At 38.1% G+C, this 23750-nt stretch overlaps 1 protein-coding gene across 7 annotated transcripts in view; it reads left to right on the forward strand.

The window, feature by feature from the left end:
* CFAP44 (cilia and flagella associated protein 44) overlaps positions 1–23750 on the forward strand; it is a 156557-nt gene that overhangs the window by 70653 nt on the left and 62154 nt on the right. For 6 of the 7 annotated variants that reach the window (XR_002337897.1, XR_002337896.1, XM_021070364.1 and 3 more), the window contains 2 exons: positions 13229–13390; positions 14630–14863. Coding sequence is in view for 5 of the 7 variants with exons in the window: in XM_021070364.1 (XP_020926023.1) it covers positions 13229–13390; positions 14630–14863 (396 nt within the window). In the remaining 2 variants the exon portion in view is untranslated. The remainder of the gene's footprint in view (positions 1–13228; positions 13391–14629; positions 14864–23750) is intronic. The other variant, XM_021070362.1, reaches the window with a different exon arrangement.

Here is a 23750-nt window from a genome sequence, read left to right on the forward strand (position 1 = left end):
CAGCACCATTTATTAAAGAGATTGTCTTGACGCCATTGCATATTCTTGGCTCCTTAGTTATAAATTACTTTATCATATATATGTGGATTTATTTTTGTATTTTCTATTCTGTTCCTATGATCTTATGTGACTGTTGTTAGGCCAATACCATATTGTTTTGATTATTATAGCTTTGCAGTATATTTTGAAATAAGTAGTATGATGCCTCTAGCTTTGTCTCTTTTGTCAAGATTTCTTTGGCTATTCACAGTCTCTTGTGGTTTGAATTAGATGTGTTCTTCATTTTTCCCCCCTTTTTATGCCCACACCTGTGCCATATGAAAATTCCTGGGCTAGGGGCACAAATCAGAGCTGCAACTGCCAGCCTTCACCATAGCCGCAGCAACACCAGATCTGAGCTGTGTCTGCAACCTACACCACAGCTTGTGGCAATGCCATATTCGTAACCTGTATTGTCATGAACACTATGTTGGGTTCTTAACCCACTGAGCCACAATGGGAACTCCCAGATGTGTTCTTCTTGATTTAATTTTGGTAAACACATTTTTTTTCCTAGGGAACTTGTTTATTTCTTTTGAATTTTGAAATGTATTGTCTGTAATTTCCATAATATTCTTTTTTTTTTTTTTAGGGCCACACTCATGGCATATGGAAGTTCCTGGACTAGGAGTTGAATCAGAGTGGCAGCTGCTGGCCTACACCACAGCCACAGCAATGCTGGATCCTTAGCCCCCTGAGTAAGGCCAGGGATCAAACCCATGTCTTTATGGATTCATTTCTGCTGAGCCACAGTGGGAACTCCATTTCATAATACTCTTAATGTCATGGGATTTGTAGTGATGTTTTCTTGTCTTTTTTTTTTCATTTTTAAAGTTTTATTGAAATATGGTTGATTTACAATGTGGTGATATAATGTAGCTTTTTTTGTGGGGGAGCCATGCCAATGGCATGTAGAGGTTCTTGGACTAGGTCTGGTCTATTCATGTTTTTGCAAATGCAAAATATATTTTTAAAGGCTGAGTAATATTCCTTTTGTATACACATACCACATCTTTATCCATTCATTTATTGATGTACACTTAGATCATTTCTATGTTTGGCTATTATAAATAATGCTGCTATGAACATTGGGGGTACATGTATCTTTTCAAATTAGTATTTTGGGTTATTTTTTAATATATATCCAGGAGTAGAATTGCTAGATCATATGGTAGTTCTAGTTTTAGTGTTTTGAGGGATCCTAATACTGTTTTCCATACTGATTTCACCAATTTACAACCCTACCAACAGTGTACCAGCATTCCCTTTTCATCGTATCCTCCTCAAAATTTGTTATTTGTGGGCTTTTGGGTTGATGGGCATTTTGGCGGTTGTGGGATGATATGTCATTGTGAGTTTTGATTTGCAATTCCCTAATGTTTAATGATATTGAGCATCTTTTTGGCCATATGTATGTCTTCATTTAAAAATGTCTGTTTAGGTTTTCTGCCCCATTTTAAAAACTGGGTTGTATTTTGCATATCAAGTTGTATTAGCTGTTTATATATTTTATTTTCTTTTTGTTATTTTTAAAATTATTTTCTTATTGCTCAATGAATTTGATTACATTTATAGTTGTACAATGATCATCACAACCCAATTTTATAGCATTTCCATCTCAAACCCCAAGCACATCCCCTACCCCTCAACCTGTCTCCTTTGGAAACCATAAGTTTTTCAAAGTCTGTGAATCAGTATCTGTTCTGCAGAGAAATTCATTGTGTCCTTTAAGATTCCACTTGTAAGTGATAGCATATGATGTTGGTATTTCACTGTCTAACTTCACTTATCATGATAATTTCTAGGTCCATCCACGTTTCTGCAAATGCCATTATTTCTTTCCTTAAATAGCTGAGTAATATTTCATTGTGTAAATGTACCACATCTTCTTTATCCACTCATCTGTCAATAGACATTTAGGTGGTTTCCATGTTTTGGCTATTGTATGGAGTGCTGCAAAGAACATTGGAGTACATGTATCTTTTTGAAACATGGTTTTCTCTGCATAGATGCCCAGGAGTGGGATTTCTGGATCAAATGGTTGAGTATATCATGCCACTCCCTTCTGGCCTGCACAGTTTCTGCTGAAAAATCTGCTGATAACCTTATTGGGGTTCTCTTGTATGTTATTTGTTTCTTTTCGCTAGCTGCTTTCAATATTTTCTCTTTGTCTTTAATTTTGGTCAGTTTGATTAATATGTGTCTCGGTGTATTCCTCCTTGGGTTTATTTTATATGGTACTCATTGTGCTTCCTGGATTTGAGTGAGTGGTTGCTTTCCCATGTTAGGGAAGGTTTCATCTATTATCTCTTCAAGTATTTTTGCTGTCCCTTTCTTTCTCTCTCCTCCTTCTGGCACCCCTATAATACAGATGTTGTTGCATTTAACGTTGTCCTAGAGTTCTCTGAGACTCTCTTCATTTCTTTTCAATATTTTTTCTTTTTTATGTTCTGCATCCATGATTTCCATTAGTCTGTCCTCCACCTTGCTTATTCATTCTTCTGCCTCCTGTATTCTGCTGTTGGTTGCTTCTAATGATTTTTTTATTTTAGTTATTGTATTTTGCATCTCTGCCTGCTGAAATCTTGTACTTCTTGTATTTCTTTCCTCAATGTTTGCTGTAAAATATCAATCTTTGCCTCCAGTTTATTTCCAATGTCTTGCATCATCTTCACTATCATCAGTGTAAGGGTTTTTTTTGGAGGTTTATAATCTCCAGATCACTTAGCTGCTTTTCTGGGGTTTTTTTTTTTTTCCTTGCTCTCTTATCTGAGGTATAGTTCTCAGCCTTTTCATTTTTATAGGTTTTTGGTGTGGTCTCCTTTTTGCAGACACTAGAGTTGTAGCCTCTCTTACTTCTGATGTCTGCCCCCCTTGTGTCTGAAGTTGGTATGGGGCTTGCTGTAGGCTTCCTAATGGGAGGGACTGGTGCCTGCTCACTGGTAGTTGGGGCTGATTCTTATCTCTCTGATGGTGGGGCTTTGTCTCTGGGTGAGATTAGAGGCAGCTGTGTGCGGGGGGGCGGGGGGGCGGGGGGGCTTTAGGCAGCCTGTTTGCTGATGGGTGGTGCTGTGATCCCACCTGGATTATTGTTTGACTTGGGGCTTCTCAGTGCTGGTGGGTGGGGCCAGATTTTCCCAAAATGGCCACCTCTAGAGGAACACACACTGGTGAATATTCCTTAGACTTTTGCCTCCAATGTCCTTCCCCCACAACAAACCACAGTTATCCCCTGTTTTCCCAGGAGAACCTCTAAGAACTGCAGTCAGGTCCGACCCAGATTCCTGTGGAACTTCTGCTTTATCCTAGGACCCAGTGCACATGAAAGCCTATGTGCACCTTTTAGGAATGTTGTCTTTTTACCCCAGTCCCATGGAGCTCTTGTGCAGAAGCCCCACTGGCCTTCAATGTCAGATGCTCTGGGGGATCTTTCTCCCAAAGCCAAATCCCCAGGCCTGGGGACCTGATATGGGTCTCAGAACTCTCACTCCTGTAAGTAAGTCTATGTGATACAGTGACTTTCCAGTCTGTGGGCTGCCCACCTGGTGGGTATGGGGTTGCTTATATCAGGTAATCACCCCTCCTACCATCTTGATCTGGACTCCTTTTCGTCTTCTGGAGTAGGATATCTTTTTGAAAGTTTCCAGTCCATTTGGTTGAAGGTTGTTCAGCATTTGGTTGTAATTTTGTTGTTTTTATGAGAGAAGCAGAACTCCAGTCCTTCTATTCCACCATGTTAATCCTATCTCCTGTTTATTTATTTTAGATGTGTGTAAGGGTACACATCAAATTCTTAGCATTCATTACATATGTTTGGGGTCAAGGAGAGAAGTATAACAGTTAACTTTAATTTCACTTGTGGCAATATTCATGTATTACTTTTATAACTTAACTCATAAAAGAAAAATGTAACCCCCTCTCTCTTTATATTGATGTTGTATTCTGACCATTTAATAAAGCCTGCCTCCTTATTAAATCTTTGAGAATATGTTTATCTTTCTCTTTATCCAAAGTATAAGCAATTATTGTGAACAATATTAACACCATGTGCCTAATTGATAGAACCGAACCACATGGGCCTCTGAGCTTCTTGTTCTCTTCATTTTACATGACTTTTGCCCTTCTTCCTACACACTTTCACAGCCACCCTCCAGGCACTATTACCACCTAACAAAATATCACAGTCCGAGTGGCTTAAATGTCAGAAATTTATTTTCTGCAGTTTTTTAGGCCAGAAGTTTAAGAGCAAGGAGCTGCAAGTTTGATTTCTCCTGAGGTATCTCTTCTTGGCTTGCAGGTACTATCTTCTCACTGTGTCTTCTCTTAGTTGTTCCTCTGTGTGCAATCTCCTCTTCTTACAAGGACACCAGTCCTATTGGATTAGGGCCCACTCTAATGACACTACTGTACCATAGTTACCTGTTTGAAGGCCCTCTTCTCCAAATAGTTACATTCTGAGATATCAGAGGTGAGGGCTTCTCTGTAGGAATTTGAGAGCTACAATTCAGACCAAAACTTTTCTCCCATTCTGTGGGTTGTCTTTTCATTTTTTTAATGGTTTCCTTTGCTGTGCAGAAGCTTTTGAGTTTAATTAGGTCTCAATAGCTTATTTTTGTCTTTATCATCTTTATTCTAGGAGGTGGGTCAAAAGAGATGTTGCTATGATTTATGTCAAAGAGCATTCTGCCTATGTTTTCCTCTAGGAGTTTTGTAGTATCTGGCCTTACATTTAGGTCTTTAATCAATTTTGAGTTTATTTTTGTGTATAGTGTTAGTCAAAGTTCTAATTTCACTCTCTTACGTGCAGTTGTTCAGTTTTCCCAGCACCATTTATTGAAGACACTATCATTCCTCCACTGTATGTTCTTGCCTCCTTTGTCATAGATTAATTGACCATAGCTGCTTGGGTTTATTTCTTCACTTTCTATCCTGTTCCATTGATCTATATTTCTGTTTTTGTGCCAGTACAATACTCTTTTGATGACTGTAGCTTTGTATTAGAGCCTGAAATCAGGGAGCCTGATTCCTCCAGTTCTGCTCTTTTCTTTTTTTTTTTTTTTTTTTTTTCAATACTGCTTTGGCTATTTGAGGTCTTTTGTGTTTCCTTACAAATTTTAAAATATTTTGTTATAATTCTGTAAGAATGTAGTTTGTAATTTGATAGGATTTCATTGAATCTGTAGATTGCCTTAGGTAGTATTGACCATATTGATTCTTCCAATCCAAGAGCATAGTATTTCTTTCCATGTGTTTGTATCTTCTTTGATTTTTTTTCATCAGCATCTTATAGTTTTCAGGGTAGAAGTGCTTTGTCTCTTTAGGTAGGTTTATTCCTGGGTATTTTACTTTATTTATTTTTTTATTTATTTAAATTTTTTAATTTTTTATTTATTTTATTTTTTATTTTATTTATTTTTTATTTACTTTTTAATTTTTTTATTTATTTTTTAATTTTCTATTTACTTTTTTATTTAATTTATTTTTATTGCTTTTTAGGGCCTCCTTGTGGCATATGGAGGTTCCTGGGCTAGGGGTTATATTTGAGCTGTAGCTGCCAGCCTACGCCACAGCCAGAGCAAGGCCAGATCTGAGTTGTGTTGGCAACCAACACCACAGCTCAGGGCAATGCTGGATCCCTGGCCCACTGAACTAGGCCAGTGATTGAACCCACATCCTCATGGATACTAGCCAGATTCACTTCCACTGAGCCATGATGGGAACTCCGGTATTTTATTCTTTTTGATGCAATTTCTCTTTCTGATCTTTCATTGTTTACAGAAATGCAATTGATTTCCATGTATTAATTTTGTATCCTGTGACTTTACCAAATTCGCTGATGAGCTCTAATAGTTTTCTGATAGTGTCTTTAGGATTTTCTAGGTATAGAATCCTGTCATCTGCAAACAGCGATAGTTTTACTTCTTTTCCAATTTGGATTTCTTTTGTTTCTTCTTCTTCTTCTATGATTGCCATGGCTAGGACTTCCAAGAGTATGTAATAACATTGGTGAAAGAGGATTTCCTTGTCTTGTCCCTGATCTTAGTGGAAATGCTTTCAGTTTTTCACCTTGAGAATGTTAGCTGTGGGTTTGTCATAAATGGATTTTATGTTGAGGTAGTTCCCCTCTATGCCTACTCTCTGGAGAGTTTTTATCAGGAGTGGGTGTTGAATTTTGCCAAAAGCTTTTTCTGCATCTATTGAGATGATCATATGGTTTTTATTTTTCAGTTTGTTGATGTGGTATATCACATTGATAGATTTGCAGATATTGAAGAATCCTTTCATCCCTGGGATAAATCCTACTTGACCACGGCATCTGATCTTTTTAATCTATATTTGTATGCAGTTTGCTACTATTTTGTTGAGGATTTTTGCATCTATGTTCATCAGTGATATTGGCCTGTAATATTCTTTTTTTGTGGTATCTTTGATTTTGGTATCAGGATAATGGTTTCATAGAATGAGCTTGACAGTGTTCCTTCCTCTGCAGCTTTCTGGAAAAGTTTCAGAAGAAGAGGTGTTAACTCTTTTCTGAATGTTTGGTAGAACTCAGCTGTGAAGCCATCAGGTCCTGGGCTTTTGCTTTTTGGCAGTTTTAAATTACATTTTCAAATTCAGCACTTGTGATTGGTCTATGCATATTTTCTGTTTCTTCCTGATTCAGTCTTTCTACATTATACTTTTGTAAGAATCTGTCCATTTCTTCTAGGTTGTACATTTTATTGGCATACAGTTTGCTCATAGCAGTTTATCATTATCCTTTGTATTTCTGCAGTGTCAGTTGTAACTTCTTTTTCATTTCTAATTTTATTGATTTGAACCCTCTCCTTTTTTTTTTCTTGATAAATCTGGCTAACAGCTTATCAATTTTGTTGCTCTTTTCAGAGAACCAACTTTTGGTTTCATTGATCTTCTCAATTGTTTTCTTTGTCTCTGCTATTAATTTCTGTATTAATCTTTATGATTGTTTTCCTTCTACTAATTTTGGTCTTTGTCAGTTCTTCCTTCTCTAGATGTTTTAAGTGTAAGTTTAGGTTGTTTGAATTTTTCATCTTTCCTGAGATGATAATGTATTGCTATAGACTTCTCTCTCAGAACTGCTTTTGCTGTATCCCATAGATTTTGTATTGTTGTATCTTCATTGTAATTTTGATTTCCTCTTTGATTTCTTCAATGATCCATTGGATATTTAGTAGCATATTGTTTAACTTCCAAGGGTTTGTGTTTTTTGCTGTTTTTTTTTTCTTGTAGTTTATTTCTAGTCTCATAGCATTGTGATCAGAGAAAATGTTTGAAGTAATTTCAATTTTTTAAATTTACCAGGGCTTGATCTGTGGCCTAAGATGTGATCTATCCTGAAGAATGTTCCATGTGCACTTGAGAAGAAAATATATTCTGCTGTGTTGGTGTGAAAAGTTCTATAGCTATCACTCAAGTCTATTTGGTCTAGTGTATCATTTAAGGCCTGTGTTTCCTTGTTGATTTTCTGTCTGGATGATTCGTCTGTTGCTGTAAGTCAGGTGTTAAAGTCCGCCATTATTATTGTGCTATTGTTAATTCCCCCTTTTATGGCTGTTAGTAATTGCCTTATATATTGTGCTGTTCCTATGTTGGGTGCATATATATTTAAAAGTGTTATCTCTTCTTCTTGTATTGATCCTGTGATCATTATGTAATGCCCTTCTTTGATTCTTGTGACCTTCTTTATTTTAAAATGTATTTTGTCTGATATGTGTATTACTACTCCTGCTTTTCTATAATTTCCTTTTGCACATAATAATTTCTTCTATCCCCTCATTTTAAGTCTGTATGTGTCCTTAGATCTGAAGCGGGTCTCCTGTAGACAGAGTATATATGGGTCTTGCTTTTGAATCCTATCAGCTCGTTTTTTTTTTTCTTTTAATTGGAGTGGTTAATCTGTTTATATTCAATGTATCATGCTTATGGATAAGTATGTGCTTATTGTCATTTACTTAAAATTTTTATTAGGGATTATTATTTTGGGATCTTCTTCTCTCCTCTTTTTATTGTCTTCTCTTGTGATTTGCTGACCATGTTTAGTGTTATGTTTGGCTCATTTTTTCTTTTTTATGGGTGTGACCATTATAGTTATTTGATTTGTGGTTCCCCTTATTTTTTGATATATTCATCTATATGTGTGTAGAATTGTTTCTGCTTGCTGGTATCTTAATTTCAAATGCATTTTCAATGTTCTGCATGTGTCCTCTCCTCTTCTCACACTTGCTAGTTTAGATATCGTATTTGTCAATGGGTGATTTCCTACTTTTAAATTATTTTTGCCTTTACCAGTGAGCTTTTTCATTTTTAATATTCTTGTTTCTAATCGTGGCTTTTCTTTTACAGAGGTTTCTATAGTAATTAATGTAGAGCTGGTTTGGAAGTGCTGAATTCTCTTAGCTTTTGCTTGTCTGTGAAGCTTTTGATCTGTCCATCAAATCTGAATGAGAGCTTTGCTGGGTAGAGTATTCTTGGTTCTAGTTTCCTCCTCTTAGCTCAAATATATTTTGCCACTCCCTCTGGCTTGTAGAGTTTCTTCTGAAAGATCAGCTGTTACCTTTGTGGGGATTACCTTACCTGTGATTTGCTGCTTCTCCCTTGTGGCTCTTAATATTTTTTCTTTGAACTTAATTTTTGTCAGTTTGATTAGTATATATATTGCTGTATTTCTTCTGGGGTTTATTTTGTATGGAATTCTCTGTGCTTCTTCCACTTGAGTGAATGTTTCCTTTCCCATATTTGGGAAATTTTTGGTTATAATCTCTTCAAATATTTTCTCTTACCCTTTTTCTCTCTCTTCCCATTCTGGAACCCCTATGATGCAAATATTGGTATATTTAATATTGTCCCAGGTGTCTCTTAGACTCTCCTCAGTTTTTTTCATTCTTTTTTCTTTATTCTTTTCTGTTGCAGTGATTTCCACCACCCTGTTTTCCACCTCACTTATTTGTTCTTCCACCTCTGTTAATCTGCTATTCGTTCCTTCTAGACTATTTTTCATTTCAGCTATTGCGCTATTCATTTTGCTCTTCAAATCCTCTAGCTCTTTGTTAAACATTTCCTTTAAGTTCTCAATCTTTGTCTCCATTCTTTTTCCAAGATCACTCTGAATTCTTTTTCAGGTAAATTTCCTATCTCATCATTTGGTAGTTTTTGTGTTTTCGTCTTGTTCCTTTGTCTGAAAGCTGCTTCTTTGTCATCTCATAGTGTCTACCTTTCTGTTTATCATCCGTTTGACAGCTGGTATGTAGATATTGATGTTGAAACAGGTGCCCAGTCCTGGAGTTCTCAGGGGTGGTAGTGGTTCATGTGTATCCAGAGCATGTGTTGGGAATAATGGTATCACACTTTTGTAGCTGACTGGCTGCTAGGGATAGGGATATGGTGTGTGAGTCAGGTGGCAGTATTTCACTGTTCACAGGATTGCTTTTGTAGCTCACTGGCATAGCAGTGTCTCTTACAGGCCCTCCTGATAGCAGGTAGATTTGAGGGCTATTTTTATGTAGCTTGCAATATCAGCAGTTTATCCTGCTAACTCTCTCTTTGCCAGGTAGGCTTAGGGGTGGCTCTCTGTAGCTATAGGAGCAGGTGCCACTGTTCTGCTGGCACTCCCCTTACTTGGCCACTCTAGGGATCTCTCTCTCTAAAGCCTCAGGGGTGGGGAGCTTTTCCCTAATTGTTACTCACAGGCTCTCTCTGTAGCTGCAGTATGTGTTTCTAGTGTTCCCTCTCCCTGCCTTGCTGCTGGTAGGAGTGCTCTCTGTAGCCCTGAAGGTCAGAATGTGGGTTAATGTGTCTCCCCTGGCTCCCTTGGTATGGAACAAGTGCCACTCACATGAGCCTTCAAAGGGCCACTGGCTGGGGCCCTGTAGCTTTTGCTTTTCTCTGGTTAGGCAGCCCACAGCTCCATCAAGGAGCGGACACCAGTGGCCCTCTGGCGGGAATGGGTACTGCCATCAGCAGCTCTTTGGGCATTGATCAAGCACAGCTGGCATGAGCCTCTGTAGATTCTCTGGGTGGAGCCAAGATGCCTGTGTTTTCCCTGATTGACAGGGAGCAGGCACCAGTGGCCCTCTTGTGGGAGTGGATGCTACCACTGGCAGCTCTTCTGGCACTACCCCATTGGTGGGAGCCTTTGCAGATTCTCTGGGTGGAGCTGAGATGCCTGTGTTTTCCCTGCTCAAGCAGGTCACTCCTTCTGCAAGGAGTGAGCGCTGCCACCAGCAACTTTTTTGGTGCTGCCCCGCTGGCCTGGCTGGAGTCCCTGCAGATTCTCTGGGTGACACTAAGGCCCTGGTGTTTTCCCTGATCTCTCAGGGGATGGGCTCCACCACTGGCAGCTCTTCTGGCACTAGTGCAGGGCTCCCACTGGCAGGAACCAGGAATGTGTGTTATTGCCCCAGGTGGTTACTCCACCTGCTCCAAGAAATCTTTTGACCTACAGATGGGGCTGCTTCCCAGCCATTACTAAGCAGTGGCTACAGCCAAGTAGTTCCCCGAGCTGAGGCAGGCAGTGTTCTGCAGCTTGAGAAAGTGGGTGTAGGCTGTAGTTGTGGATCTTGCCCCTTCCTTCCAGCACCCCCAAACAATGGCATCTAGTCTCTAAGCCTGACTGGGTTGTCTCCACTTAGATACTCTCCATTGAGTCACCCTATACGCTAGTCCCTCCAGGCTGTTTCTGCATGGCCAACCCTGGTTTTTTTCCCCATATAGCTGGCCCCAGCTTCCTCTTTGGGTCTGATCTCTAAGGCCAAAGTTCCAGTTCCCAACACCTGCTGATACCCACCTATGGTTGCCTGTTGCCCTGCAGCACTGACTCCATATTGTCTCGTTTTTAACTGCTTCACACCATTTGTCTAGAGTTCTTCCTCTGTTTGTCAGTGATCTTGTCACTGGTGAGGGGACTTCCCAGGTGCAGGAACTAGTCCTCTTCCCAGCTCCCTTCTGGGAGAGCAGGTCCCCTCTCATTTCAGTTTGCTTCTTTTTCTCTTGTTCTTTTTCTTTCTTATATCCTATCTGGTTTTATAATCTTTTCTTCTTCTATCATAATCTGGAGGTCTTTTTTCAGTTTTTCACATTTTCTGTGTGAACAGTTACACATGTAGTTGTATTTTCAGTGTATTTGTGGGAGTAGGTGAGCCTTACGTCCTGCCACTCCGCCATCTTAGACTTCCTCCTCTCACAGAAATTTAACCTCACTTCCATCAGTATTTAAATATATTCAAGTCTCTTCCACTTATAAAAAATAAATTTCTTGATTTCATGTTCTCCAGTTACTGTCCCATGTCTCTCTTCCCAGTTTTCTCAAAGGGATTGATTATTCCCATCAACTCCATTTCTTTACATTCCACCCCTTCCTTTACACACTCTTACTAGGTTCTTGTCTCATAGTTGTGCCAGATCAGCTCTTCTAAAGACACCAATGGTATTCATTTAGAATTTTTTTTTTTTCTTTTCTAGGGCTGCACCCACGGCATATGGAGCTTCCCAGGCTAGGGGTTGAATCAGAGCTGTAGCTGCTGGCCTATGCCAGAGCCACAGCAACGCCAGATCTGAGCTGTGTCTGTGACCTACACCACAGCTCATGGCAATGCCGGATCCTTAACCCAATGAGCAAGGCCAGGGATTGAACCTGCAACCTCATGGTTCCTAGTCAGATTCTTTAACCACCGCACCATGAGGGGAACTCCACATTCAGCTTTTTTAGCTCTTATCTTTCTTGCTCTCTGAGCCTCAGTTAACCTTGTTGACCTCAGCTCCTCTCTGAAATACCATCTCACTTTGACTTTGGGTACGTTTTTCTGTCATGGTTCATTTTCCTACATCTTGTCTCCCTGTGGTCTCCCTTACATAGCCATTGAGTGTTGTTTCCCCAAGGCTTTGTCCCAGTCTTTCTCTCACTATGTTCTCTAAACCTAGATGATACCACCAAGGCCACAACTTTCCTATGAGTCCAAATGTGCCACAGGATATCTGCACATGGTATTTCCTTTCCACAGCATGTTCCCTCAAGCCCTCTCCTAAGTTATTATGGAATTAGCTACTACTATCATCACCTTGAAGCTTAGGTACCACCTCAGGAAGCCTTGTACAACCTCCTTACTCTGGTGGTACCTCTGCAACACTTGTTGCAGTTATAATTTACGTCTATTTATATGATTTGTTAAGTGACAGGCTCTCCCATTGGAGGTAAGCTCCATAATGGCAGAGACTATACCTATTTTTATTCCTATAATTGTACCTCTAGCACTTTGTAAAATTCTGAGTACAAAGTAGGCACACAATAAGCATAGAATAAAATAACCGAGTGAATAAAAATTTCAATTAATGTATCTATGGAATATCAAGGTGAGGGTTTCCAACACATGGTTAAATGATTTGGGAGCTCAAGAGAGAGGTCTGGATTAGAAAGATTAATTTGGAATCTTTGTGAATGATAATGAAGACTTGGTTGGCTATAAGATTTCCCAGGGAATGTTTATGCAAAGAAGAGGGAAGAGAACAAAAATCTTGGGAACATCCACATTAAATGAACTCAGAGAAAGGATGATCCATCAAACGAAGCTGAGGCTGTATATGCCATCCATGCCATCCACACACCCGCAGATTTACCTTGGCATTCCTAATGTTAATATTCTGCCCTTGGGCTAACATATTTCACAACCACATATTTTGACATCTATAAAGGAAACAAATCTAATTTTAACATTTAGCTTATTAATTAATAATATAATTGTATTAATAATTGTGTATAGTGATTGATAAGATTGACTCTGTTCCTCACTGCAGTTATTACCGGTAAAAAAATATCTTTAAAAAATTTTTTTCTTTTGAGGGCCACACCCACAGAATATGGAAGTTCCCAGGCTGGGGGTCAAATTGGAGTTGCAGCTGCCAGCCTAAACCTCAGCCACAGCAATACCAGATCTGAGCTGCATCTGTGACCTACACCACAGCTCATGGCAACACTGGATCCTAAACCCACTAAATGAGGCCAGGGATGGAACCCACATCCTCATGGATCCTAGTTGTGTTTGATACCACTGAGCCACAGTGGGAATTCCTTAAAAAAGGTTACTATACATAGCAGCCATAGTTTCCCTGGTTTAAAATCTTTTTGAAATGCGGTTCTAAAAATGTGTCTAAATATAAATATATTTAATCTTTTTAGCCAGAAAATACTTTACTGATTATCTGCGAGAATGGCTATGTTCTTGAAGCTCCACTTCCAACTCAAAAGGAGGAAGAAGAGGATCATGATGTAGTTTCCTATGAAATCAAAGACATGTGCATAAAATGTTTCCATTTCTCAAGTGTCAAATCTAAGATTCTGGTATGGGGATATTCTTGAAGTATTTCTTCCTTCCTTTCTTTTCCTTCCTTCCATCCTTCTTGCCTTCCTCCCTTCTTTATCTCTCTTTCTTTGACCCTGCTCATGGCACGTGGAGGTTCCTGAGCCAGCTATCAAGTCCGGGCTAGGGATCAAACTTGAGCCACAGCAGCAACCCAAGCCACTGTAATAACAATGCCATATCCTTAACCAACTGCATCACAAAGAGATTCCTTTTATTCTTTCCTAGGCTATAAAATATCCTGTGTTAAGTGCTAGGGAAATACAAAGAATAAGAAGATACAGACCTTGGCTTTAAGGACCTTGTCTGGTAGGAATCAGCTAGCTATATTAGAAGGCAGTAATGAATAGGTACTAAAGTGCAGTGGAAAGAATTGTAGGGGTGTACAGAGAAAAGATTATATGATTCTGATGAAGGAGTGAGAGGAGGTCAAGAATGGCTTCATGGAGGGGTATTTAGTATTGAAAGAGGGGAAGGATTTTGAAAGGAAAAAAATGGGAGGGAAGGAAGGCAATAAACTCTGGAAGAACATCTTGAGGGAAGGCAGAGTTGCAAGAGTTTTTGGTGTTTTTAGGAAATGAAGAATGGACTGTGAAACAGAGGGATGCGATTTGTGGAGGGATGTGGCAGAAGTCTGTGATCACCTCATGGGGCTTCTTAAATACCAGCCAAGATGTTTTAATTTAATTCTTAGGCCACTGGAATCTATTGCAAGTGTTTGAGGAGAGGATCGATGTGATGAAATCATATAAATTCGGAAGTTAATTCTAAGGGGTAGAGGGAATAAAGAGGTAAAATGTGGGAAGTAGGGATGCCAGTGTTATGTGGCTTTAGCAATAGCTTGTTGATAGAGGTTGAGGGCCTAAAAATAGAAACTACTTCCTTTGTGGACCATTACAGTCCACCTAACTGATGGACTGACAGTGATTGAGAGAAATGTATTTCGCTTCTCTATTAGGGAAAAGAAAGGGCAAAATCATATCTGTAAAACTAGGATCAGTGGGGGGTAATACAGAAAGTCTTTCAAAATGATTTGAAAATTTTAGCAATAAAAATATACACTCAAATTGATTTTTTAAAATTTTCAGTGACATTATTTATTACATTAGAGCTGTGAATTTTTCTAGGACTCTTATCTTCCTTATACTTTCTTTAATAATATTGTGAATGAATGAATGAATGACAGTTGTTTTTATGTCTCAATATCTCCTTTGCAAAAGAGATTAATAGAAATTGAAAAGAGAAAGAAACGAAAGGAGTTGAAGGAGAAAGAAAAGGAAGAAAGGAGGAAGCTGGCCAAAGAGATGGGAGAAGATGGAGAAAAGGAATTCCAGAAGCAAGAAGAGGAGGAGGAAGAGGAAGAGGAACCATTACCTGAAATCTTTATTCCTTTAACACCCTGTCACATCCTCTGTGGATTTTACTCTGAGCCGGGGAAGTTCTGGGTTTCTTTGGTAAGTAATAATGTACTATATTTTATCTCAGCTATAACCCAATATAGTTATAATTTTCTACCACATTCTTACTTCCTTACTTTACAGTAAGGCTTCATTTAGTAACTGTTGTTGAAGGTGTGAATTTTGATGAGTGAATTTGAGTTAGTTTTTATATAATCTTTTTCTTGCTGTTGTTGTTTTGATTTTTTTTTTTTTTTTTTTTTTTGCTTTTTAGTTTCATGACATATGGAAGTTCCCAGGCTAGGGGTTGAATGGGAGCTGTAGCTGCCGGCCTACACCACAGCCACAGCAACTTGGGATCTGAGCTGTGTCTGTGACCTACATCACAGCTCATGGCAACACTGGATCCCCAACCCAGTGAGTGAGGCCAGGGATCAAACCTTCATCCTCATGGATACTAGTCAGATCTGCTTCTGCTGCACCACAACAGGAAATCCCAGTTTTTATATCATCTTAATATCTCTTTTATGTGTCCACTTGTTAAATCTGTTATCTGTGACAATCATATACACTTCAGGAGGTCAAAGGAGGAGAAGAATCAAAGGTAGAAGGGCAGAGGGCTAAGGGGTTTTCCAGTTGAGTCTGTTGGTTTACGATTTTGAATGTAACTGCAGCATAATGCAGTAGACTTTAGCTATGCTGTGTGGCCATATGGAAGTCTGAGAAAAGGACTGTTTTTAGATCATCACATTGCCACCTTGAACAAAATTGGCACTTGGCTAATAAGAAAGACAGAAAAATGGATCCTGGGGAGACAAGAACCTGGGACTGTTACAATAATGTGACAACTACATCCCCTAATTATGTATTTTCCACTCTTATGAAATATTTTATTGATCTATTGCAAAGCGAGACTTCCCTCATGATAAATTTGTCACAAATTTCAATTCAATTTATCAAAAAAGTAATAATTTACATAAAAGCATATATGAAAGGTAATCACTAGTTCATTGCTTGTCTCAGATATTTGGCCAAGACAGGGGACTGCCTAGCTAAGAAGTGTTGCTAGAAGGAGTGATTGAGAGTTAACTCTTCAACTTTTCTTAGAAATATATCTTTGATAAAAAAAATAATAAAAAAATATATCTTGGATTATAACTTCTAAGGAGGCAATCAGCAAGAAAGAAAGTAGCAATGGAGGCACCTCAGAATGATTTACAGTGTTCTGTCAGTTTTCTACTGTATAGCAAAGTGACCCAGTCATATATATATATATATATATATATATACACACACACACACACACACATATATATATATACATGCATATATATGTATATATTCTCTTTTTCGTATTATCCTCCATCATATTCCATCACAAGTGACTAGATATAGTTCCCTGTGCTATACAGCAGTATCTCATTGCTTATCTACTCCAAATGCAATAGTTTGCATCTATCAACCCCAAGCTCCCAGTCCATCCCACTCCCCCCGCTCCTCCTTGGCAACCACAAGTCTGTTCTCCAAGTCCATTCTTTTCTATTCTGTCGAAAGTTTCATTTGTAACGTATGTTAGATTCCACATAGAAGTGATATATGATATTTGTCTTTCTCTTTCTGACTTACTTCGCTTAGTATGAGAGTCTCTAGTTCCATCCATGTTGCTGAAAATGGCGTTGTTTTGTTCTTTTTATGGCTGAGTAGTATTCCATTGTGTATATGTACCATATCTTCTTAATCCATTCATCTGTCGATGGACATTTAGGTTGTTTCCGTGTCTTGGCTGTTGTAAGTAGTGCTGCAATGAACATGAGAGTGCATGTGTATTTTTCAAGGAAAGTTTTGTCCAGATATATGTGGGATTTCTGGGTCATACGGTAGTTTTATATTTAATTTTATATTTAATTAAAACCTCCATACTGTTCTCCATAGTGGTTGTACCAATTTACATTCCCACCAACAGTGTAGCAAGGTTCCCTTTTCTCCACACCCCCTCCAGCATTTGTTATTTGTGGTCTTGTTAATGATGACCATTCTCACAGGTATGAGGTGGCACCTCATAGTAGTTTTGGTTTGCATTTCTCTAATAATCAGGGATGTTGAGCATTTTTTCATGTGCCTGTTGGCCGTTAGTATATCTTCTTTGGAGAACCGTCTATTCAGGTCTTTGGCCCATTTTTCCATTGGGTTGTTGGCTTTTTGGCTGTTGAGCTGTATAAGTTGTTTGTATGAGTTGTATAAGTTGTTTGTATATTTTAGAGATTAAACCCCAGTCAGTTGCATCAATTGAAATGATTTTCTCCCATTATGTAGGTTGACATTTTGTTTTTTATGGTTTCCTTTGCTGTGCAAAAGCTTGTCAGTTTGTTTAGGTCCCATGGGTTTATTTTTGCTTTTATTTCTGTTGCTTTGGGAGAGTGACCTGAGAAAACATTTGTAAGGTTGATGTCAGAGAATGTTTTGCCTATGTTCTCTTTTAGGAGTTTGATGGTGTCTCGTCTTACGTTTAAGTCTTTAAAGCCATTTTGAGTTTGTTTTTGTGCGTGGTGTGAGGCTGTGTTCCAGTTTCACTGATTTACACGTGGCTGCCCAGGTTTCCCAGCACCATTTGCTGAAAAGACTGTCTTTTTCCCATTTTATATCCTTGCCTCCTTTGTTGAAGATTAATTGACCATAGGTGTCTGGGTTTATTTCTGGGTTCTCTCTTCTGTCCCATTGGTCTGTCTGTCCGTTTTGGTACAAGAATCACACTGTCTTGATGACTGTGGCTTTGTAATATTGCCTGAAGTCTGGGAGAGTTCTGCCTCCTGCTTGGTTTTTGTTCCTCAGGATTGCTTTGGCAATTCTGGGTCTTCTGTGGTTCCATATAAATGTTTGGATGGTTTGTTCTAGTTCTGTGAAAAATGTCATGGGTAATTTGATAAGGATTGCATTGAATCTGTAGATTGCTTTGGGTAGTATGGCCATTTTTGCAGTATTAATTTTCCCAACCCAGGAGCATAGAGTATCTTTCCATTTCTTTACATCTTCTTTACTTTCCTTGATTAGTGTGTTATAGTTCTGAGCATGTAAGTCTTTCACCTCCTTGGTCAGGTGTATTCCCAGGTATTTGATTTTTGGGGGTGCAGTTTTAAAAGGTGTTGTGTTTTTGTATTCCTTTTCTAATATTTCACTGTTGGCATACAGGAATGCGACTCATTTCTGAGTGTTAGTCTTATATCCTGCTATTTTGCTGAATTTGTTGATCAGTCCGAGTAGTTTTTGGGTTGTGTCCTTAGGGTTTTCTGTATGTAGTATCATCTGTATGTAGTATCATGTCATCTGCATACAGTGACAATGTCACCTCTTCTCTTCCAGTTAGGATACATTGTATTTCTTTTGTTTGTCAGACTGCTGTGGCTAGGACTTCCAATACCATGTTGAATAACAGTGGTGAGAGTGGGCATCCTTGTCTTGTTCCAGATTTTATTGGAAAGGCTTTCGGCTTTTCTCTATTGAGTATCAAAACGTTGGCTGTAGGTTTGTCATAAATGGCTTTTATTATGAAGTTATGTTCCCTCTATACCTACTTCGGTAAGAGTTTTTATCATGAATGGATGTTGGACTTCGTCAAATGCTTTTTCTGCATCTATTGAGACGATCGTGTGGTTTTTGAGTTTTCTTTTGGTAATGTGGTATATGATGTTGATTGATTTTCATATGTTGAACCATGCTTGTGAACCTGGGATGAATCCCACCTGGTTGTGGTGTATGATCTTTTTTATATGTTGTTGGATTCAGTTGGCTAAGATTTTGTTGAGAATTTTTGCGACTATATTCATCAGATATGTTGGCCTATAGTTTTCTTTTCTTTTTTGATTGTATCTTTGTCTGATTTTGGTATTAGGGTGATGGTGACATCATAGAATGTCTTTGGGAGTGTTCCTTCTTCAACCTTTTGGAAAAGTTTAAAGAGTAAGCGTATAAGTTCCTTTTTGTATATTTGGTAGAATTCAACATGTGAAGCCATCTGGTCCTGGACTTTTGTTTGTAGGGAGTATTTTTATTATGTATTCAATTTCATTTCTAGTGATTGGTCTGTTCAGTTTATCTCTTTCTTCTTGATTTCTTCTTTGGCATGCTGTAAGTGTCTAGAAAGTTGTCCATTTCTTCTAGGTTGTCAAATTTGTTGGTATACAATTGTTCATGGTATTCTCTTACGGTTTTTGGTATTTCTTCTGTATCCATTGTGGGTTCTTCTTTTTCATTTCTTATTTTGTTTATTTGGGTTTTTTCTCTCCTCTTCTTGGTGAGTCTGGCCAGAGGTTTGTCAATTTTATTTGTCTTATTAGAGAACCAGCTCTTGGTTTTATTGCTTTTTTTTCTATTGTTTTTTGAGGATTCCATTTCTTTGTGCCTTTCTGCTTTGTCTTCTTTGCTTTATGAGACAATTACTGATGGCTACTATTGTGTGTGGTTCAAGGGGTAAATGGGTAAATAACACATGTTCCTGCCCTCTGGAAGCTTCCTCATATCAAGAGGAACGGAGGAAGGAGTTCCCTGGTTGTTCAGTGGGTTAAGGAACTGGTGTTGTCGCTGTGGCAGCTCAGTTGCTGCTGTGGTGTGGTTTCAGTCCCTGGCCTGGGAACTTCCACATGCTGCAGGTGTGACAAAAAAAAAAAAAAGAAAGGAAAAAAAATGGGAGAGAGGCACAGAAACAATTGTAATGTAATAGAGTTGAAATGCATGTACAAAAATTAATTATGTAACAAACGTACTTAGTGCCTATCCTTAGGATGGCCAGATGAATATTTCATGGGATATACTTATACTTAAAACTGTATTTGTTATCTGAAATTCAAACTTAACTGTACGTCCTGCATTTAAAAACTTTTTTTAAAAAAATTGAGATATAATTCACATGCAGGAATTCCCACTGTGGGGCAGTGGAAATGAATCCAATGAGTATCCATGAGGATGTGGGTTTGATGCCTGACCTTGTTCAGTGGGTTGGGGATCCCAGCATTGGTGTGAGCTGTGATTACAGGCTGACAGCTGTAACTTCAATCTGACTCCTAGCCTGGGAAGTTCCATATGCCACTGGTGCCACTCTAATAGGCATAAAATAAAGAAATAAATAAAAATAAAATCCTAAAAAATTGACTTGCAGCTCTATATAAGTTATATAGCATAATGATTTGACTTGCCTGTATTATAATTACCATATTAAGTTTAGTTTATTCTGTACTTTTATTTGCTAAATATGGAAACCTGCTTATTCTATATGAGGCAGCATTCTAAGTGACCACCCTAAAAATAAGGCTCTTAAAATTTGCATTTTACATAAGAAGAAACCAAGATATGGAGAGGCTAATTAAGTTATCCAAGGTCACATAATTGAGAGGTGGAACAAAGACTGGGCTGGGGCAGTTTGGGTCTAGAGGCCATGTTCTTAACCATTAAATGACATCAGGTTGTGATGCTAGCCCTGCTTGACTCAACTTTTTGTGAACTCTGTGCCTGTACCCAAGAAGATGCTGTAGAAAAAACAGTCTCATTTTGAAGCCATGACTACAATTCTCAAATCAGTACTCACATGGCAGGCTGGTTCTACTGCCCAGTGTGTTCACTCTCCCACTTTCCAAATTATCACTTTAATTCTTCTCCCACGTCAATCATTTTGTACCTTCCCTCAGTTTCTAATTATAACTTAATCCCACAGTTCACTGAGAAAATAAAATCAAAACAGTCGGATGGAATTTCCTTATCTTGTCTCAGTCAGATCTAATGTCCTGTGGGAATCCATACAAGTTTGTTTGCTATTAGTACAATTGGTGAATGGGCCCCTGCAACTTTTCAAGAGAGCTGTCCTCTTAATGGCCTCTTAATCCCATCCCCTCTCACTTTCTCAAAGATTTTACATCTGAAATTAACTAGCTGGTCTCCTATACCATCAGCCTCTCTTTTTACTCAGTTCTTATCATCAGCACATACATGCTCCTAGTATTTATCAACTTAAAATTTTTTTTCTTGAACATCTCTTTCCTTCTCATTCACTGCTCCTTTACAGGAAAACTTCTTCAAAGAGTTGTCTGCAGTCATTGGCTTCATTTCTTCACTTCCTGTTTGGTCTGTAGCCCATTCCAGTTGGGTTTCTATCTCCACCACTTCACATCATCAAAGATTTCCATGCTTTTGCCAAGCTCAGTGGTTACTCCTCTGGCCATTTGATCTTTCAGAAACGTTTGATAGAGTTGACCCTCCATCCTGTTTAAAACTTTTTCTTTTCCTGGCTTCTAAGACACCACAGTCTGCTGGCCACCCTATCAGCCTCTTTTGCTGCCTTCTTAATTTGTTGAACAAACTCTGAAATGTGAAGTACTCCAGGATGTGATTTTGGGTGCCCTCTTTCTTGCTAGATAATTTCATCTAGTCACATGGCTTTAAATATCAATTATATGCCAAATCTAATTGTAAACCTCAAATTTTTATGTATGATCGTGACCTCTCCTCTCATATTCAGACTTGTATGCCCAACTTGACATCTCTACTTGGTACCTCAAAATGAACAAGTCCAAAATATAACTTTTCTTTTTCTTTCTTTCTTTTTTTTTGGGGGGGGGGTCTTTTGTCTTTATAGGGCCTCACACACAGCATATGGATGTTCCCAGGCTAGGGGTCGAATCGGAGCTGTTGCTGCCAGCCTACACCACAGCCACAGCAATGCTGGATCCTCAACCTACTGAGTGAGGTCAGGGATTGAACCTGCAACCTCATGGTTCCTAGTCGGATTCGTTTTTGCTGTGCCACGATGGGAACTCCCAAAATATAACTTTTCAACCACTCTTACCCCATGAAACCTGTTCCATCTCCATCTCAGGAAATGGAACAGCCATCCATCCAGTTACTAAGCCAAGACTTTGTAAGAGTTATTAATGATTCTTCCCTTTCCTTTACCTTTGATATTCTTATTTCAAAGTATGTCTCTTGTAAGCAGCACATGGTTAGGCTTTTTAAAACTTTTTAATCCTATAGTATAATCTTTATTTTAATAGAATTCTATGTGCATTTACATTTAATGTAATTACTAATATATTTTAGATTCACCATCTTATTATTTCTAATTATCATACCAATTCTATTTTCCCTTTTTCATCTTCTATCAGGTGATTAGGTAGATTTTCCTTCTCTGTTAGGTTATTAGTTACATTTTTTTTTTTTACACTGCCTACAGAGAAAAAAGATCATTGAGTATGTTAATGCTATATATCCTCCCCCACAGCTCATATATACAGTTTTTTTTTTTTTTTTGGACTTATAGTGCCTATTTTTCCTTTTTAAAAAATTTTATTTCTGCTATATATTTTCTTTCCAAATCTTTTTCTTTTTATCATCTTTTGTCTTCCGTTCTATCATCTACACATTTTTATTTATTTATTTATTTTTTGTAAACTGGTTCATCTTTTTTCTCTTGTTGCTTTTAATATTTTGTGTTAAAAGGTGTAATTTCTTCATATATCTTATTGTGGTTCATTGCATTTCTTGTACTTCAACACATTTATATTCAGTTTTAGAAAATCCTTCAGGAGTTATTGACCACAATATCGCTTCTGGCCCATCTTTTTAGTCTCTGCTTGTGCGATTCCAGTTTTGTGTGCAGTAATAATATCACTGTGTCCCATATAGATCTTGCACTTCTGTTTTAAAAAGTTTTACATCTTTATTTTCTCCTATCTCCTGCCTTAGTCTTTTTTTTTCTGATTCTGTTCTAGCTTTAGCTATGTCTGATTGCTTTTAAACTAATCTATTGAATTTCTAATTTCTGTCATTTTATTTCTCCTTTATTTTTCAGTTCTAGAATTTTCATTTTTTCCATTATCCCCTTTTTTATAGATCTCTTTGACTTCTAAAATTTTCTATATTCCCCTCAAAGACCTTAAAAATATTAAGCATAGTTATTTCAAGGTCCATTATGAAAACACCTCTATCACTATTTCTTGTAATTTTGTTTCTTTCATCTGTTTTTTAAATTTTAAGTCAACACTTGTTTTTATCTAGTTGTTTTTCTTTTCAATTAAATGCTAAACCTTGTCTGTGAAAAAAAAATTAGTATTAGCTTGAGTCTCTGTATATTGCTATTGTCTCCTGGAGATTTATTTTTGGTTCTGGAAAGCAGCTAGAAATCCTAGATCAGTTTTATCCAATCAGTGTTTGCGATTACCTGAAATTAGGCTTTACTTCCTATGAGGTCCAGTCTGTTTCTAGTTTACCTGTGCATGTGGGGTGTAGTGCTCCAGGGTTGCAGTGGCAGCTGTGTTTACCTTGGCTCCTTCTTGGAGCACCCTGGGAATTCTTTGCCCTTCCCAAAGCCCATGAGACCAAAGAGCGCTCTATTCAGCTTTTTAACCTCTCAGCTGCCACTTTCAGAACTGGCAGTTGTCTCAGGTAGAAAAACTATGTCCTAGAATGAAAATCAGTGTAACTATAATCTACAAAACTCTATTGTTAAATACAGCTTATGCAGAATAATAGTTTAATTCCATTTGAAATAAAATGGAATTCAGTATGTAGATAGAAGCAATTGGGGTTAATAGATGCAGACTGTTGCCTTCTTTATTGTATTTTAAGTGGTAACAAATCATTTTACGGTGTTTTATTTTTATAATTGCATAGTTGCATTTGAATGAATAATGGAGATGCTTATGAATCTGTTATCATATAAATCATATAAAATAGATATTTTAAGGTACTATTTTATGTGTTAAAATTTGAAATAATCATTGGAGTTTCCATTGTGGCTCAGTGCTAATGAACCCGACCAGTATCCATGAGGATGCATGTTAGATCCCTGGTCTCACTCAGTGGGTTAAGTATCCAGCATTGCCATGAGCTGTGGTATAGCATGCAGATGCAGCTCTGATCTGGTGTTGCTGTGACTGTGGCATAGGCTGGCAGCTTCAGCTCT

This window comes from Sus scrofa, chromosome 13, assembly GCF_000003025.6.
Source record: "Sus scrofa isolate TJ Tabasco breed Duroc chromosome 13, Sscrofa11.1, whole genome shotgun sequence".
NCBI classification, from domain to species: Eukaryota; Metazoa; Chordata; class Mammalia; order Artiodactyla; family Suidae; genus Sus; species Sus scrofa.